A 19,404-nucleotide genomic window follows, 5' to 3' on the forward strand; every position below is an offset into this window, starting at 1 on the left:
ATGGTGGTGCGGCCTAAGCTATCTGAGTCAAGAGGTGGCTATCAAACATTAACTACAGAAATGACTGAGTAAAATATTCCATCTAAGATTTTTTTTTTTATAAAACCTATTCTACTTTAAAACTTAGGTAAAAAAAATATGCAACAAATGGTTGCAGTTTCTGAATTCTTAATTTAGACCTGTGAGCCCTCATCCCTTTAGGAATCTGCAAGGTTTTGATTTCCTAGGCACCCGAAATCGGGTCCAGTGCTTCCGGATAAGGTTCATTCCAAACAGACAATAGAAATGGACACTCGGTGGTGTGCAATGTATGTCATAATTCAGGTAATACATTGTCATGCCTTTTCTCTGCTGTTAAATACAAAAACAGCATCTTTTACATTATCATAGAAAAGCATTTAGGTTGTATTTTTATTTATCACTTTACACTGGTAGTCTCTGGTAGGTGTACTCCATAGAAACCAAAGAATTTTGTACACTATTTCTTTGTACAATAAAAGATAAAGTGTGCATTAGGTACGCTTGTACATGACAATATTGTACAATATTTACATTTCTGATATCGCCATGAAATTCTGCATTTTCTATATACAACATTGAAAATTCTTCAGAAACATGTGGACATTTCTTATAATCACAATTTTAGTATTATAGAAAAAGTTTCTCAGTAATCTCTTGACCATTTATTACTCTCATCATTCAGGGACTTTGATTGGTTTTCCAGCATTCATTATCCTTCCTCATCAAAAAAAATATCGTATCACTGTTTCTTTTAGCACCCTGTGGTGGTGGTAGCTATCTGCCATAGTATAAATACTGATATAACAGTGGCTATATCAATACCTATATAGAGATAATATCTGTGCACGTTCCTTTAATAAACACTGCGCATTGGTGGAGTAGTCCCTGTTATCTGGAGATCTTCCTCCTCTTGGGTTTGGGGGGTCTCATTTGTCTGTCTCCCTGTGGGATTTGGTGAACCTGGAAATAAAGAGGTGGGGAAAAAATAACAACAAAGGTTGAAAGTACAAGCACCATTTGATTTCTGACAAAGAAACAGGGGAGGAAAGAGATTCCACCTTTCATTTCCAATCACTGATCTCCTGAGCCATTTAAAATTTTTACCAAGATCTCAGATCTTAGTGTGTCCATAGTCACTACAGGGAATGAGGAGTCCTAGGAACAGATAAGCAGAGCAAACCTGTAACACTGGAACGCAAGGGAGGAACCAGAGAACATCACGTGTGGGAAATGACGTGTGCAGTTGCTACCTCTGCTGTGCATTTAAGACAAAAATAAAGCCCTTTTTGTTAGGGATCCCTAGATCGCCAACTTCAGCAGAGTCTAGAAAAGCAGAAAAATACATACCAAACATGTTTTCTTCTTTACTTCATCACCCGACTTATTTTACAACTACTAAGAAGGGTCAGAGATGGTAAGAATATGCACTCAGCTCAGCCCATGGAAGTTTATTTAAGAGAACAATCAGAGTGAAAAATAGAAGATCACTACCATCTGTTGGCAGATCTGAGCTTGTATAGTCTGGAAAGTGTAACTGATGAACTCATCTCTGTATACTAAATGCAGAAACTGTAGCAGTTAGGGCTGTGTATCAGATTGAGCAGGCATGGAGCATGGCAGAGTATGGTTACCAGGTATCGGACAGCAGGTATGGTTTGGAGGGGCAGAGAACAGGTGCTAGGGAAGTGATCAGGTGCCCCACAATGTATGTGGTTACTGACAGGAGAGGGCAAGCCTAGACCCAGGAAAGGCAGGATGGTCCCAAGGCCGTGGTTTAACAACCACATTAGCTAACATTGTTAGCTAATGTTTAACAACCAGTACCCTGTGGAGGGACACAAGCCGAGTGTAGGATATGCCAATTTCCATGGTGTACGTACTTGTACCACAGCCAATTTCAAAGTTACCAACATAATGTCACAGAATTCATAATTAGGAGATGTTCCCAATCAGCTCTCAAGATCCACTACAAGTTGGCTTAATTGTTTTAAAATAATGTTAAGATAACAACGAAGGCCAATGCTATTCGAAGGCAAACGCAAAAAGCTGTTTTAAGAACTTAAATTTTAAAAGTAACATTTATAAGTTTGTCACACTGCCTCTTCCTCCTAACCTGTCCATATACATTTTTTAAAAACCACTAGTTTCTGACGAAGAATGATAACTGACAACTTGTTATAATTGAGGAAAGAAGCCTTTATCCAAGGCTGCAAACAAGTCTTGGTAATCTGTGAACCAAATATGGCCTGAAAAGGTATTTTGTTTAACAGCTATATGATGTTTCAATGTTTACAAAGACAGTTGTCAACATGAAAAAAGTTGGAATTTCACTTCTAGACTTAGCACCTTATGAAAAATTGGAGGAGCTGGCAATTCTGGCATAATTTCCCATAGGTTTGGACCTGCTGGAGTATGGAAGAAGGAGTTCCTTCTGGAGAGAGCATGGGTTCCAGGTTGCCCCAATCCCATCACTCCTCACTGCCTGCTGGCCACAAAGGCCAAATGTCCTGCAGCAAAGACCAGCAAGAGGCTCACTGAACCCATTTTCTCTTCTTCCTGAATGGGCACATTGTAGAATGCATTTCCTAGTCCATTTGCCTTAAGAAAGCCAGATGAGGGGGTCAGTCCAGTGGAAAACAGCAGAAGTGAGGAGCCTATCCTGGCACCCCTGTGCATACACACTTCTCTCACCTGCTGGGCTGCATGCAAATGATATGAAGGAGCACTCGGAGGCCCTGAGGAATGGGGGACATAGAAACAGAAAGAAGAACCTGGGCCTCTGAATGACTGTGTGTGGAAAGCCCTTCCCCAACCGGCACCAGACCGAAGTAAGCAACAGTCTCTATTGTGCTGAGCCTCTAAGGTAGCCTCCCTGACCTCTAGTTGGCATTTTTCAATCCACTTGAATTGCTGTTTTTTCTCACACCTGACCCACTTTACTTAGTGTATTTGCCTGGCCTTGGAAGGTGTTGGACTTCATGATCCCTGCTTCCGACCTTTCCTACATTCTGTCAGGAAGTTTAACTTCTCAGGGCCTTAATTCATCCATCTGCAAAACGATGGGTTAGATCACAACATCTCTAAAGCCCATACCAACCCCAACATTCTATGAGTCTATAACTTATATCTGTCAATAAGTAGCCACTGAATGGGTTGTTGGGGTCCAGGTGACTTTAACACAAAGTGTTGAGTGAAAGTAAATTAGCTTTCATTGCTGAATAGCCTTGGATAATTCACATTTTTTAAAAGAAATTACCAAAATTATATTTTGAGTGTTTACACTCACCAATGTTTGAATTAGAGAACAATGATGAAACTTCTCACATTCGATATTATTATGTGAACAGTTAAGTAAAAATGTAAAGAAAGAACAGACACAACTTCTTGAAAACCAGAGGTTACTATGTTCAGTAATTTAACAATAGGACTTTGTGCCAAATATTTTACTTTTTAGGTAACAATAGAAAAGAAATGAGAGGTCGATACACTCTTGATCTTGACCCTATTGTTCAATATCCCTCTCCCCCTTTTTTTTGGTTCTATGGACAAAGAGAAATTTGCATTACTGAATATTTAGGCAACAGTAATGGCTACTGCTGTGCAGAGAGTTAAATGCATAAAGCTGTGGTTTGAACTTTATTTTTTGCTGCTTACGTTTAGAAGGAATGTTATGTGGGAAAAACAAAAGTTATCTCAGAAAAAAGACACAGTTAATACTACTAGGTTATTTTTTCTTAAATTACTTTGAATCTTTTCTGATATCAGTCTTTTTTGGAGCCTAGTAATTTAGTATTGCTACGTGAGTTGCTTGTCAATATTGAAGACGCTTTACCAAAAAGTGTAATACAATTTATTTTCAAAGAAACATAGTATAATGGAAAAATAAATTAACTTACAGTCCCAGACATTTTGTCCAGTTCACTCATGGCCTCATGAATAGCAGCTTCTAAATGGTTATTTAGCTTTCCACTTCTGGAATTAATGAAAACAACACACCAGATTAACAAATTAAGGAAACAAAGTCTCAATTTAATCCCCTAATCAGAAAACAGAAGCACCAATTCCACCCTAGAAAGTCAATTTATATTTACATTTGAAAAAGTCAGATGACAAACATCCCTGGATTCTCACCACTTAATACTAATAATAAAGTCGCAGAATTACGAAAAAACGGAGCACATGATAGGGGACAATGGATTCTTTCCCTTTCCACATGCTTCTTCCACAGTCGGATGATTTTGCAAGAAAACTGGGCCGTGGGTCTCTTTTGCCACAGACGCAGCCTGTCGTCCAGGATTCCAGCCTGCCCCGCACTGCCTGTTCTGGCCTGTCTCTTTCTCAGGCAGCCAGGCTGCGTGGCCAGGGGGAGGGCGGAGGGGCTGAACTGCAGACTCTGGCCACTAGGGAGCTCCCTCTGCCCTCGCTGCTGTATCCCGGCTTCTGAGTTGAGCAAGTGAAGGCTGAAATCCTGGTGCCTGCACAAGTTCTGGGTGGGAAACAGTTTAACAATCTATCACACCTAAGGCTCCCCTCCTGGACCCACCACCTTTTCTGCAAAACCAAAGTGACTTAACTATTTGAACAGATAAAGAATGGCTGTCTCAGAGTGTCTATCGCTCATCTGACTTTTTCTCTCTACTCGGCCTAGCATTACACACATGTGCAGCCTGAATAACACAAAACGGTATATTCAAACTATAGGAAGCTGTGCAACGAACTACTTAAAACCAGGCAAATCCACACCATCTACCTCTGTAATTATGTACCCTTTGTCTATTCTAACTAACTTACTTTATTCTTTTTTATGCATATAAATAGTTACCCAATTATTCTGAGTACTAAGCTGATTCATTTCATTTATCTTGTCACAACAATTACTAGAAAAGCTGCAGAGATAAAGCTGCAGGCTGTCAGCATGGTTTTCCAAGAGTTAAGTCTCACCTCGGCACGTACACGGAGATTGGAAATTTGCAGTTGGGGAAGAATTTGGCTCATAGTTCCATTTAGTTTGGCTCACGTTGTGTTTAAAAACATATTTGAACTTTAGTGGAATGCCTTTATATGAGGCCTTTTGGTTTACCACAGCCCCCACCAGGTTTTACCCTCATACGCAGGGACTAGACAATTCGTACATTTAGTTTCTGCGTATACCCTGAGGAGTATACTGCTGGGCATATCACGGATGTTCCACATACTTCCTAAATAAAAAATCTGTCTAAAGCTAACACGACGTCTGTATATTCTGGGATATACATATATGAACTTGAATCAGTTTAACTGGAAAAAAAGATTAATGTATTGGTTTTAACTAAATTATGTGGGCAATACAACAGCAACCCCTTACCTTTTGCCAGCCTGTAGGCTAGCCTCTAGCTTTCACATTCTTCCTATTTATTCTTAGAAATATAAACAATGCAGAAAAGTGCATAGAATAAGTTAACCTCTAACAAATCCACTTCTGAAAATAAACTGATAATAAATTATTATTTCCTTTCTTTTTTATTAAAAAAAAGCTGAAATTCCCATTTGTTATCAATTCCTAGTCTCATTCTCTCCTCCTCTTCTCCCCAAAGGCAACTATGTTGTGTTTCTTTATAGTATGTTTTTATACTTTATACGATATATCCATGAATGGTACGTAGTGCTGTCTTTTATGTGTGTGTGTGTGTGTGTGTGTGTGTGTGTGTGTTTAATATACACACAAAGGTGTCCATCAAGGGTGGTATGGTATACATGCCCTTCTGCAACTTGTCTCTTTCTCCCTTATCACTGTTTTCAGGCACTGTTTAAGTTGATATAATCTATTCATACACTGTCTTTTATTTACCTACCTATTCCAATTTTAAGGGACCATGGGCATCTCATGGAGTTGGTCTGAGTTGCTTTCCCAGTGAGGAGTTTGCCAAGCCTGATTCTGGGTGACTGGGCGGGGGGGGGGGAGGGGGTGGAAATCAAATGCCAGGATTCCATGGGGTCATGTAAGCTTGGCTGGGGTTGGATTGGGATCCCATTTGTGGGCTGTTTGGCAAAGGTCTTGACAGTATCATACATTGCCTAGTTGCCTAACACTATTACACCTTGTGTAACATGTTACATAGATTTGTCCTATTTCTTTTGTACTTAAAAGTATGAATATACATTTCAAAGGATATTTGTTATGGATTTTTATTATAATATCTTATGGGTTTATATTTGACTACCTAAAATTCTAAATGTCTAAAATGAAGGTAAAACATTTCAATAGAAAACCATTAGAGAATTTTGGTTCTCTCACTTTTACCTTAATAACAAGAATTGTTACTATTTATTGAAAATTGTCTATTTGCCAAGAGTTGTGTTAAATCTTTACATACATTATCTCATTTAATCTTTACAGCAAGCCTATGAAATCAGTATATGACAACTGTTTCTATGCCATACTTTATGACTTTATAGGGAGAACTGGTGAAACCGATTCTAATTTGTCAATGAAGAACATGGATATTTAACTACAGTTTTTAAAAGTAATAAATTCAAAGAGTCATGAAAAAGGTTTCCCTATGAAAAGTTGCAATAACATCACCATTAAGGTACAAAAATAATTCAACATTACTTGCTGAACAAAAAGATAGAATTTAGGGGTCGCCTGGGTGGCTCAGTCAGTTAAGCATCTGACTCCTGATTTTGGCTCAGGTCATGATCTCACAGTTCATGGAATCAAGCCCTGCATTGGGCACTGCACTGAGCATCGAGCCTGCTTGCGATTCTCTCTTTCTCCCTCTCTTTCTGCCCTTTCTCCACTTGTGCGTGCGCACACACACACCCTGTCTCTCTCTCTCTCTCTCTCTTAAAATAAATGAATAAACTTAAAAAAAAGAGAGAATTTAGGACTTTGTGATCTCTTTCTTCAACAAGATATTTAAAACGTTTATAAAGAGTTTATATTAACTTAAGCTAAATTTATTTTTCCTTTAACAAACTTAAGTAGTTAACAGAGGGAGAATTGACTACTTGTGGAAGAGAGAATAAATACAGAGAGGTGGGGCATGAAATTACTTGAATGCATCATGAGGTTCAAGAGGTAAAGGGAGACTCTCCCAGGTGTTAAAGCTGCAGACTAATTTTTACACTAACTGGTCAGGTCAGGGAAGAATGCACTTAAAAGAGGAAGAAAAATTTCCATGAGTTCATGAAATGAATAATTAGTCAAAATTCAGTCTTCCAGTACAGAGGGCCTCCCTGTGGAGTTTCATCCACTATTTTCTATTTCCTGCTGACATTTAATAATAAACATTTTTACTAATGGACACTCTAAAACCTACTTGATTAAGCAATAGATGTTCATATAATGACATTTCTAGTTATTAATGGAGATAATTGCCACTTCCATTTTTCACTGCCTATATTGTCACACATTATCCTTATCTTCACTAATCAAGGAAAAAGGCAGGTACACATCTGTGAATGGTATAAGAAATGAGGGAAATGAGGAACCACATGTCGCTCTACACTGTCAGTTTAGAATTTAAGCAACTCGCTTCATGTAGAATGGAACAAATTTGGGTGAGACCTAGACATCAAGAATCGTAGATTCTGAAACTTAATCCGCAGAGAAAGTATGAAGAATTTAAGGAATTTAGCATAACTATAATTTCTTGATCTTAAAGTGGAAATAGGATGTATTTTATCACTTTATCACTTTTGAACTCCACAAAAATCAGGTTACCAGATTTTAAATTTATGTGTAAGTATAGGTAGAAGATTTGATCCTCATTTCAATGAAAATCTAGCAAATCTAAAAGCTATGAAATTTTTTTCTTTAATGAAGCTATTTCCTCTTTCAAGTATAAAATGACCCTGAGTAATGTTTTCAATAAATATGTTAATATTTCTTCTGTGATTAGGCTGTAATAAGCATATATGTTTAAAGATATTTATTATACAGTTTGGTTGTAGAATATTAAAAATTAAAATGATTACATAGAATTCTAAACATCTAATATGGTGGTAGAATGTTTCCACTGGCAAAAATATCTCATAATTTCATTTGCTTCACCTGTATCTTTATAATAAAAATAGCTGTTTACTAAATACTTACCATGTGCCAAGTACTGTGTTTATATGATCTATATAATAACAATGCTAAGAGGTAGATATTAATATGCCCATTTTATTTAAAAAATTTTTAATGTTTATTTATTTTTGAGAGAGAGAGAGAGGCACTGTGTCAGCAGGGGAGGGGCAGAGAGAGAGGGAGACAGAATCTGAAGCAGGCTCTAGGCTCTGCTCTGAGCTGTCAGCACAGAGCCCGATGCGGGGCTTGAACCCATGAACTGTGTGATCATGATCTGAGCCGAAGTTGGATGTTCAATCGACTGAGCCACCCAGGTGCCCCTCTATGCCCATTTTAGAAATGAAGAATTTAGGCTCAGAGAGGTTAAGCAACATATGCAAGGGCACACAGCTATGAAGTGATGGAAATAGGATATGAACTCAGGCCCAAAACCAGCCTCTAAATCATCTTATTCAAATGCCACCTTCCTTTTTCACTCACTTTCTCTCTCCTTTTCCTTTGTCTACAAAAAGCAGTCACATCATTGCCATTTAAAAAATTCTTCCAGTTATTTTTCAGGAAAATTTTATATTACAGGTAGAAAGAAGACCAAACTAATTTATATCAACTCTCTCTACTCCCTTCTCATTCACTCTTCAACCCGTGGTCACTTTGTTTTTACACCTGCCACTTTATTGGAAATGGTTTTCACTAAGGTTGCCAATAGCCTCCAAATTGCCCAGTTTCATGGAGATTTTTCAGTTCTTGTCTTACTGGACTTCTGTTTATCATTCTGGAAGCTTTTAGCCTTTGGTTTCTAACACCCTGCTCCCCTGACCCCCTATTCTCTTCCTCCTTTTTGATGATTCCCATCTGCTTCATTATCTCTAGTAAACATTCAAATGCCCAAGAGGTTCAATCCTTAACCCACTGTTCAAATTGGCCAAAGGATCTCTGTGTGATCACAGCCATTTTTACGTAGTCAAATATCACTTCTTCCCAGTGTCAGACATGGGTTCAACATAGTCCACAGGCACCCCACGTGCACTCAACAGCCCCCCTGCACTAAATGCCATTTCAGTGTCTCCACCACCCACCAGGTCACCCCAGCTGAAACCCTGAAAGTTGTCCTTGATTGCTTGCTCTCCATATTCCAACCAATCACCATGATGTTTTGTGAATTTTCCCTCCTAAATATTTCTTGACCACATTCCTTCTCCTCCATTCTCATCACTCCTGTTCTGTTTTGAGCCCTCATTCTCCCTTGACTGCTGCCATGGCATCCTAAACAATGTCCCTGTTTCCAATATGGCTCCCCTAAAATTTATCCTCCGTACAGACATATCTAAAGTGAAAATCCATCTAGCTGTCCCATCAGGCACTTCCAATAAGATAAAGGATCCCACTGGCCCTTACTAACCTTTTCATGATCTGATTGCTGCTTATACCTTTGGCTGCGTCTTTTACAATTTCCTGTCTGAGGCTTTATAGTCCCCCAAATCCAACTGCTGATCTCATCTAAACATCATCCCACCCCACCCCATCTTGGTCTTTGTTTTCTTTGTCTGGCTAATACATATGTATTGTGCAAGACCTGGCTCAGATATTTCCTCTAGAAAGTCTTCCTTTACCTGAGTTTAATGCCACTTTCTATGATCCCCAAATACACTATACATATTGCTGTCATTGCAATTTTAACATTTTAATGGCTTCTGGATCTCCCTCCTTTGCTAAACATGAGCTCCAGGGGCTGTAGCACTGGGCCCAACACAGGTTTTTGCTCAATTAGTCTCCTTAACTAGGGCAATAACTAAATGATTAAGTAAATGAATAAACACATGATTGGGTTCAATACACCATTCATCACTTATGTGACCTTCAACTAATTATTAAGGTTATTTGGGTTAAAGTGTCTTCATTCATAAATAGGCATAGTTATTCTGGCCCATCTTGTGATTGGGAGAATAAAATAATCGAGTTTAAATACTATATGCAAAATGTAAAGTATTCTAATGGGCATTTATAAGGCAAGTTGGTCTGAATAGACAATAGCATAATAAATAAAGCTGTTTTTACTAAAGTTTGCCTTAGATTTTCTTCTTTTACCTCTCCAATCCATATTCTAAGTTTATGGTTTCATGAGTTTACGTAGATAATGCCACTTAGGACCCATGCAAATTCACCACAACTTGTAAACTAGCTTTGAAGAAAAACAATTTAAAATTGCTATTTATTCCTCATTACCTTTCAAAATTGATTAATACCAAATTTATGGGGAAAATGAAATTCATTTCAAGGCAGTATATTTATAAATATATATTTAAAAAAATTTTAATGCTTATTTATTTTTTGAGAGAATCAGAGTGTGAGTGGGGGAGGGGCAGAGAAAGAGGGAGACAGAATCCGAAGCAGGCTCCAGGCTCCGAGCTGTCAGCACAGAGCCCAATGTGGGGCGCGAACTGACAAACCACGAGATCATGATCTGAGCCGAAGTCGGGAAGCTTAACCCACTGAGCCACCCAGGCGCCCCTCAGGGCAGTATGTTTAAATATTTTAAGGAGTTATTTCATTTCTGTGTTATCAGTCAATTGGATATTTTGCACATAATTCAGCTAATGGCATATCTCACTAGAGGAAAGATTTGAGAGATCTTTTACGTCAAATAAACAAGTACTATTGAATACTCCATAGCAAACAGCCCATTGCAAGTTTGTGATTTAGGTAATTTGCAATTTCCCTCCTTTTCTCCAGACCTTGTATTAATTCTATGGGCCTTATCCTACTACAAAGCTCTGCATAGCAAGTAGTACTTCAGTCAGAGCAGAGGGGACTTGCCTCACTGTATTCCTTATCAGATCTACAGCAAACCTGGCTATTCACTTGATCATCACCACAACCCTCACTACCTTCCAAAGAACTCCTGAACAAAAGGGGGAGTTTGCTTATTGTGGATGGCATCTTTTTGTGAGACATTCTATTGAGATGAAGAGTCTCCCCAAGAGTTGTTGAATTTTAAAATTTTACCTCTGGCAAGAATTATTAAAGATACCACTAAAAGAAAGAGTGCTCTTTAATAGATACTATTGATATCATTATGTACATAAGACACACTATTAATCATTCTGATCTCATAATTCTTAGATGTTCGATAATGTGAAAATTGTAGTAATTGAGCAGGTATGTCAATTATATGTATATATTTTTAAATGTTTATTTCTGAAAGAGAGAGAGAGAATGAGCAGTGGAGGGGCAGAGAGAGAGGGGGACAGAGGATCCAAAGCAGGCTCTGCACACTGACGGCAGTGAGCCCCATGCAGGGCTCGAACTCACAAACCATGAGATCATGACTTGAGGCAAAGTAGGAGGCTCAACGGACTGAGCCACCCAGGCGCCCCCATTATATGTATTTTTAAAATAACTTTTCATGTGCATGTACAGAAGCACATTTGTAGTTCTCTACCTTTAGATGAAATAATAATTATGATACATAAAACTACATTGTATGACAGGGAAACTGTGTTTCAAACATTATCTACTTGTCCTTACAACATTTACCCAGAACATACTAGAAATATTTGAATAATAACATCCCAAAGTAAAACTTCTTGTTATAATTCCAAAGAAAACCTATTACTCCTGCCCTAAGAAAAAAGAATTATTTACCATCACTTTGACTAATAGTTAATTGGATGAAATTACTTACTTGTGTAAAATTGGGGATATCTCCTCAGCCCTCCTCCTGAAGGGACAGACTTTTTTTTTTTTTTAATTTTTTTTTTTAACGTTTATTTATTTTTGAGACAGGGAGAGACAGAGCATGAACTGGGGAGGGTCAGAGAGGGAGACACAGAATCTGCAGCAGGCTCCAGGCTCTGAGCTGTCAGCACAGAGCCCGACGCGGGGCTAGAACTCACCGACCGCGAGATCATGACCTGAGCCGAAGTCGGCCGGACTGAGCCACCCAGGCGCCCCTGAAGGGACAGACTTTTACTATACTTTTATTTTTTAAATTTTTAAATTTTTAAAAATTAAAAATATATTTATGTATGTTTGTATGTATTTATTTATTTTTTAGTAATCTCTACACCCGGTGTGGGGTTTGAACTCATGACCATGAGATCAAGAGTTTCATGCTCTCTGACTGAGCCAGCCAGGCACCCCTTGCTATACTTTTAGAAACTACTTAATTGGCAAACATTGAGAGTGTTTCTTTCCCAGTAAATGAGAGGGATGGATATGGAGGGAGTGAGGAAAGAGATGATGAAGAGGAACATCCCACACACAGTACAAATTGTTAAGAAAAGAAAATATTTTCTGTAATAGCTAACTAATTTGGCTTGTCTATAATGATCCTCTTGGGCGATAACCATTAAACTACACTTAGGGAGGCCCTAAGATGGACAAAATTAGTGAGATTTTCTTGTCCCTATGAATAAAACCCAGTAAATTATATACTTGAGAAAGAAATGGCAAAAAAATAAATAAAATTGGTGCTTACTTTCTGTTCCTTTTCCGGGCTCGGCTGTAGGCTTCTAAACCTTCTGTTAGTGTCTTCAACTTCTCGGGCTCCACCTGAGTGAAGGCATGAAGACCAAACCATATTACCCAGACCTGCAATTGTTAACACCGTTTTTTACTTTCCTGCTGTGGGGAGGGAAGCTTAACTTTCACTGCCCTGTCAGGTGTCCTGTCCTTGCTCAAGCTGGGGCTGATTGTGTGGCTCCAGGCTGTAACATCAATGGAAATGAAAGATTGGTTGGCTTTCCAATTGTCAACAGTTTGTAAAGAATGTTTTAAGAACAAAATCGGGAATTTAAATAACCTTCAATTCACAAAATCATATAAATCAGAGATGGTTTGCTTCCCCTACTGCCTGATACCCAGCTACTGCAAATCTGTACTCCAGGAGAAGGGGGACAGAAGCGGTGGTGAGTGAAGGGGGGTGGCCCAGCTACTGCAAATCTGTTATTCCAGCAGAAGGGGAACAGGAGCCATGGGGGCGGCCTTTGGAGCTGGCAGACGGAAGTTTGAATCTGACCTCCTCGGTTTCTAGCGTGAATAAAACACTCAAATGTTCTGAGCTCAGTTTCCTCCTGTTTAAAATGAGGACAACGATACCTACCTTCCTGCTACTATGGTTGTGATGATTAAAATGCAGCAAGTAATGTTGAACACAGCCAAGCACAGAGCGGCTATTATTACTTAGGACATGTTGGGTTCTGCAGAGGCCACAATTTGAGTGGGAGGTGGGCCACCTTAGTCCTTACTGCTGTGGGAAAAGGTGTGGCTACACCTTGTGGGCGTGTCCTCTCCCTTCTTGCTTCATCCCTGTCAGCCTGTGTGAAGCTTGCTACTTCTTCACAGTGCGGCCACCAATGGTGGCTGGGGTGTTGGTGGGGGTGGGGAGGTGCAGGCTTTGCCATTTGCCCCCAGTAATCTCTGTCACGGTTCTTGAAGCCACCCCCCACCAAGAAAAAGTTACTAAATAAGAAAACTTGTATGTAACTTGTGAATAAAAAGACCTTTAGAAAAACATTGTTATTTTTTGTCAATCTTAAAAAAAAAAACCAACTTAAGTAAAAACAGTGTTGCTTGCTGTGTAAACACAGCTTCAAGGCAAGTCTTCTCAGCCATCTCTTAGCCCCACCGCCCCTATGCTACTTTTATATAAAAATTCAAGAAGTTGTCAAAACGCCTCATGGGTAAGACAATAAATACTAAGAAGCAAGGAAATGATTATTAACTTTTCTCTTGAAATCTTCCTGAGTCATGAATATCATTATTAAGTAATTTTTCTTTGACCCCTTCAAATTGAGCACACAGTAATGGGTAACAAAGGGTTTCCTCTCTCAAGTTTGAAAACAGGCATTTCTAACTATTCAGTGAGGAAAACATATAACGAAGACACTTTCCTCTTCACAATTTTGTATTTTGTCCTAAAGGATGCAAATACACACAACTTCATGGGGGACACCCAATTTCTTGGATGCTAGAAAAGGAGACAATTTTGTTCTAACAGCACTTCACAGGAGCCATGAAGGAAAGTGTCTTGTTGAAATAAAAAAGGAAAGGAAAGGAAAGGAAAGGAAAGGAAAGGAAAGGAAAGGAAAGGAAAGGAAAGGAAAGGAAAGGTGCCTGGATACATTTTCACATTTCATGTTAGAAAAGAGGCTTCATTTTGTATTTACTCACATGAAGAGCATAGGAAAGATATTTCACACATTAATTTATGTAATCTATAGCTAATTCCACAGATATTTAAATAACCTCCTTTGGTAATAGGAAGGAAGCTCTCTTGTAACATAAACTCGTGTTAGACACAAGTCGGTGTAGTGAAAGATCTCAGAAGGGAATGATGCAAAGCAACAGAAAGCGGATTCACAGTGAAATAAAGCAAGACACCAACATGAAGACCTACCCCCTTGGTCTTAGTTCCTCAAAGTTAAGTTAAAACTATTTTTTAAACCTCAGTTTTTATTTTTAGTTAAATAAAGAATAAGGGGTAATAAAAACATTTCTTGTGTGTTTATTACAGGAAAGGTACTGTTCTATCATTTAATATGGTAATACTGCAAACTAGTATTATTTTTGTTGTTTTACACATGGGACTCAGTGAATTTAAGTAGCATAGCCAGCATTGAAACTCAGATATGACTCCAAAGAACTCAACCTCTCTCCACCATACCAACTCCAATATACATTGAAGTATACAGTCATTTAAACACCCACTCCCCCACCACAGATATACCAAAAAAATAGATCAAATTAATTTAAATCAATTACATTTTTACAAAAATTTAGATAACACATGCCTAAATTTATCTTTTAAAATTTTTTATGCTTGGATATTTTTCTAGTAATTTTGCTGAACTAATACTCTTCTGTGATTTTTTTCCCCCATTTAAATTGCCTGTAAGGCTGTAAGGTACTCCATAATGAACTATATTATTTATAAAGGATTCAATGACCTTGACACAGAAAGCAATGATGGTGCTTTCCAAAACTAAATATAAATAAGATACACATCACTGTTTATTTCTGATTTGACAAGATCATACATATCCAGAGGTAAATGTTTAGTTTATTTTGTTTCAGAATTTTAGTACTCTACTGGATTGTGAAATATATGAGGAGCGTACATTGTTTGTAGGGAATTATTCATACACTTATGCAATATTCAAGAAACTGTTTAAAGATACCGCTGTCCCCTAAGATGGTATCGGAGAACAAAATAAATTCAATTTCTAGTCAAATCGAAATCATATTTAATGATTTAATGAATACTCCCTCATAAATTACTTAGCTAACTTGTAAATGAGGAAAATACTGAGAAATCAAATACATAAATGCAACATTAAAAAGGAAAAACACACAAATATTTTTATAAAACTTACACTGAAGGAGCCAGTAATTCAAGACACTTAATACTTTGATCTGTAATTATAACCTTATGTTCCTGTATAGTCATAAGTCAGAAGTTCCATAAATTATTTAATTCTTATCTTGGTGAGAAATCAAGGGAGGACTTTATAATGTATCTTTCCTCATAATCTGCCCCATATTCTTACTCAAATAAGGATGATGTGAATAGTAATGACCAACATTGAATAACTCTCTTCACAGATGTCAGTTGAGACTTAGAAAAAATTACCAGATTTTATATGTATTTATAGTTCACATATTACCTCATGTATAAATATATTTTTTGACTCCTAAAATCCTCCTTTCACTCATTCATATTCTTTAGACATCACAATTCTTCAACACAAATAGTTCTATAGCCTGTTTGTTCAGTATGGTTGGAAATATACCCAGAAACATACCCATATACTCTTATAGGGAGGAAGTTTCAGACTTTTCTGAACAAATCTGAATCTCAGTTGCTGTTTTTGTTCATGAGGCACACATTAAAATTTGGTAATTTAATTAAGTTTGATTTGGGGTCAACATGGTAGCATGTAGTGTATCGTAGAGGTAACTTAAATCTACAACAGAGGGAGACACAAACCTTTAAGGGAGCCAAACTGACCCTCTGAAAGTGAGGTGGGGTATATGTTAGAACCTGGATCAAAGATCTTAGATCACTTTTTTTTTTTTTACGTTTATTCATTTTTGAAAGACAGAGAGCATGAATGGGGGAGGAGCAGAGAGAGAGGGAGACAGAGAATCTAAAGCAGGCAGCACAGAGCCCAACGTGGGGCTCAAACTCACAAACTGTGAGATTATAACCTGAGCTGAAGTCGGACGCTTAAACAACTGAGCCACCCAGGAGCCCCTTAGATCACTTTTGAATAGAGCCAGTTAGGTGGACACAATGTCAAAATTTCCTGCAAGCTTGAAACCTGGTAATGGGATTGCATTTCTTGGTGATTTACTTGGCTCCTACTTAGTGCTGAGGCAAAGCTGTTCCACAAAGGTCAAAGGACAGAGTACAAGCCACATTCCAGATTTCCTAAGACAGACAGGACAGCTGAACTCAAACCCGCTCTTCATTCCTTACATCTCCATCCAAGTTTTACAATGTCCTCAGCTCCTGTTATTGGGGAATGGTATTGTGCACAGAGTACCGAGCTTAGTTTAGGAGACCAGACAGGGTGCCTGGCTTAACTGCCTGTCATGTGTGTTCTTAGGAACGCCACTTTGCTGAGTGTCAGCTCCCTGGCCTGTAAAATGGGGATGGTTGTGCATCTTTATGGGTCATTGAGAGAATCCAAAAAGATAATGAAGACAATGGTGCTTTAAAAACACCAAAGTGTCACTGGTGTCACGTGAAACAGGACCAACCTTTAAACACTTTTAGTAGTTATATATTCATATGTTTATATTAGAAAAATACAAAGAACATTATACCTGTGATTTCACACATATTATATCTTAGACTAAGACTGAAGGAGTTATTTAAAAAGTGGCTTGAATGGTGCCTAGTTCATAATAGGAGTCCAAAAAGCATTTGTTGAATAAATAAATAAAGGAGTAAGTGAATTTGAATAAAGTTTCTAGCTAAGTGGTCATACAGGTAGCATGCAACTTTGGCTGAAGCCTGGGAAATACAGCTCTGAAGCAACAAGCAAATATGAGGCATTTATCAGGTTCATTATTGTCAAACATTTATTAAACAGTAAATATTAAAAAATATCTTCAACCTGAAAAAGTCCTGCTAACCTAAGGGCGATATTTCAGTATTTTTTTTTAAAGAATGGGAAATAATGATAAAGAAATATTTTGGAGTAAAGAGTTGACTCACCTGTGACAGAAGGATGAATCTAATTTTCCATCAATCGTACTCGTGGAAAAATCCCTAAAGCGAATCCCATTGTTCTTCCAAATGAACTAACCAAATACACATGAACAATTTTTGCCAGTAGCATTATCTGAGGTTGTGTGTGTGTGTGTGTGTGTGTGTGTGTGTGTGCGCGTGTGTGCATGTGTGTTTCCTTTCTTCTTCACTTTGGAAGCAGTGTTTTTAAGTAGTGGAAAAGTATACTACAGGACTAGAATAAATCTATTCTAAATGTACAACAAATTTCACGTTGATCTGCCACACATAAATGGAATTAAATGGTTTGCGTAAGCTCATATTTCTAAAGCAGGACTGTTTAAAAGTTCACATCACAGAAACACGCATTGGCCTCAGACTAACTCTATGAACACTGTCCTGACAAGCTCGAGGACACTGTGTGGGTCTCAGCTATCTGCAAATGGAACTAGGCCTCCTTTCCCTCTTTAACCTTGTTTAGGGAAAAAAGGTTACAAAATTCCACAATTCACTTCAGTGATGTTTACAGTCTCACCCGGGCTTTTACTTTGCTTAGTCTTTTTGCTAATATTCACATTTTTGGTCTTCTCTATTTCTTCATTTTTATTATCCTCCAAATTTTGACCAGGCACTGACTTAGTTAGCCTGGATTTTATCTTGCACAGAACTTTCCCAAAACTATTTTCCTCCCTTTTCAAGGAGATTCTGTTGCTACAGAGTGTTGATGGTCCTGCCACCCCACCAGCCACAACGCAGCCCAAATACTGTGGTTGGTGACTGGGTGCAGAGACAAGGACTCATTTCCAACTGTAGTTAAGAAAATATATAAGGCAAAGGTAATACACAAAGAACACTTTCAACGAGAATAATAGTACTAAAGAATACAAATAGCTAATTCTGATCATCAAGCACAGGAAGCTGGTTCTTCAAAGTAAAATGTTTAAACATCGCAAGAAAACTCAAACTTAAGCTATACATTCCCAAAATGCGACGGTAAGCTGTCTTTATGTTTCACACTGTCAAAATATGTGTGTGTGTGTATGGGTGTGTGTGTGTGTGTGTGTGTGTGTGTGTGTGTGTGTGTGTGTGTGAGATAGCCACCTGACATACAGAAAGTGTATTTCCTCAAATAAGTTTAGTTATGAGTTTTAATAATAAATGATGAGTTTTGTGTCATTTGAATGACTATTCAGAGAATTATTTTTATCTCTACCTGCCAAATATAATCATGTGAAAAAAGGCAAAGTGTAATTCTAAAGACAGAACCCTGCCCACTGCTATTAAAAACATGCCTTTATTTGGTCATGTAGTGTGGCACTGAAATGTAGAACTTTTCTGGGTAATCAGGAGGTGTCTCTACCTGTCCACCAACAACCAATGTTCCATTGAAAAGAAACATTATGGTGCCAATCTAGAAATAAATCCTATCCTAAATTTGGCTCAAGGCAGACTACACATTGAATGTAAGAGCAATGACATGAAGACCAACGGGAAATGTTCAAGAAGAGTAAAATTTATGTACTAAAAAAGGAATTTTATTATTTGATTATTACTTTGACAGACAATACTTGTAGGCTAGTTAATGTAAGATCAGAGATGGCAGATGATAATTTCAAAATATAGTTTAGAAAACAGGAGCATTTTTCCCATTTTTAAATAATGACTGAAACAAGTATATAAAGACACCCATTTCCCCCACCCCCGTTTCATAGACTCAAAATGCCTGTACATCATGGTGGAGGTGGAGAGGTGTAATGCCAGCCGAAGCCACTTCCCTTTCCAAGAATTCCCTAATACTGTGCCAAGACCTGGCAGTGCGCCTCTCCGGCTATGATGATGTACTGGAGCCCAGCACTGAGGGCTTATTCTTGGCCACTGAACCTTAAACTGTAAAGGATTTATGGTTCAGAGAGAAACTTGCATCATTTATTTAGAAAAAGTATAAATATCTTTCAGGCCATACTTCATTACAAACTGGTAACTGAAGGAAAGAATGTAGCAGAGGGTAAGGAGATGAATGCTACTTTCTGAGTGGTGTAATACCAGGCACAGGATATTCTCCAGTGTTGTCACATAGCTTCAGTATTGGGGCAGT

At 38.1% G+C, this 19,404-nt stretch overlaps 1 protein-coding gene across 10 annotated transcripts in view; it reads right to left on the minus strand.

Annotated features, from left to right (window-relative positions):
- Positions 1-387: 387 nt before the first annotated feature.
- MBD5 (methyl-CpG binding domain protein 5) overlaps positions 388-19,404 on the minus strand; it is a 443,648-nt gene continuing 424,631 nt past the window's right edge. For all 10 annotated transcript variants that reach the window (XM_078451300.2, XM_060626406.3, XM_078451303.2 and 7 more), the window contains 3 exons: positions 12,552-12,625; positions 3,918-3,993; positions 388-981 (listed from right to left, as the gene is read on the minus strand). In XM_078451300.2, coding sequence (XP_078307426.1) covers positions 910-981; positions 3,918-3,993; positions 12,552-12,625 — 222 coding nt within the window. In that variant the 3' untranslated portion in view covers positions 388-909. The remainder of the gene's footprint in view (positions 982-3,917; positions 3,994-12,551; positions 12,626-19,404) is intronic.

The sequence above is a fragment of the Panthera onca genome, chromosome C1 (genome assembly GCF_046562875.1).
Source record: "Panthera onca isolate mPanOnc1 chromosome C1, mPanOnc1 haplotype 2, whole genome shotgun sequence".
Taxonomy (NCBI): domain Eukaryota; kingdom Metazoa; phylum Chordata; class Mammalia; order Carnivora; family Felidae; genus Panthera; species Panthera onca.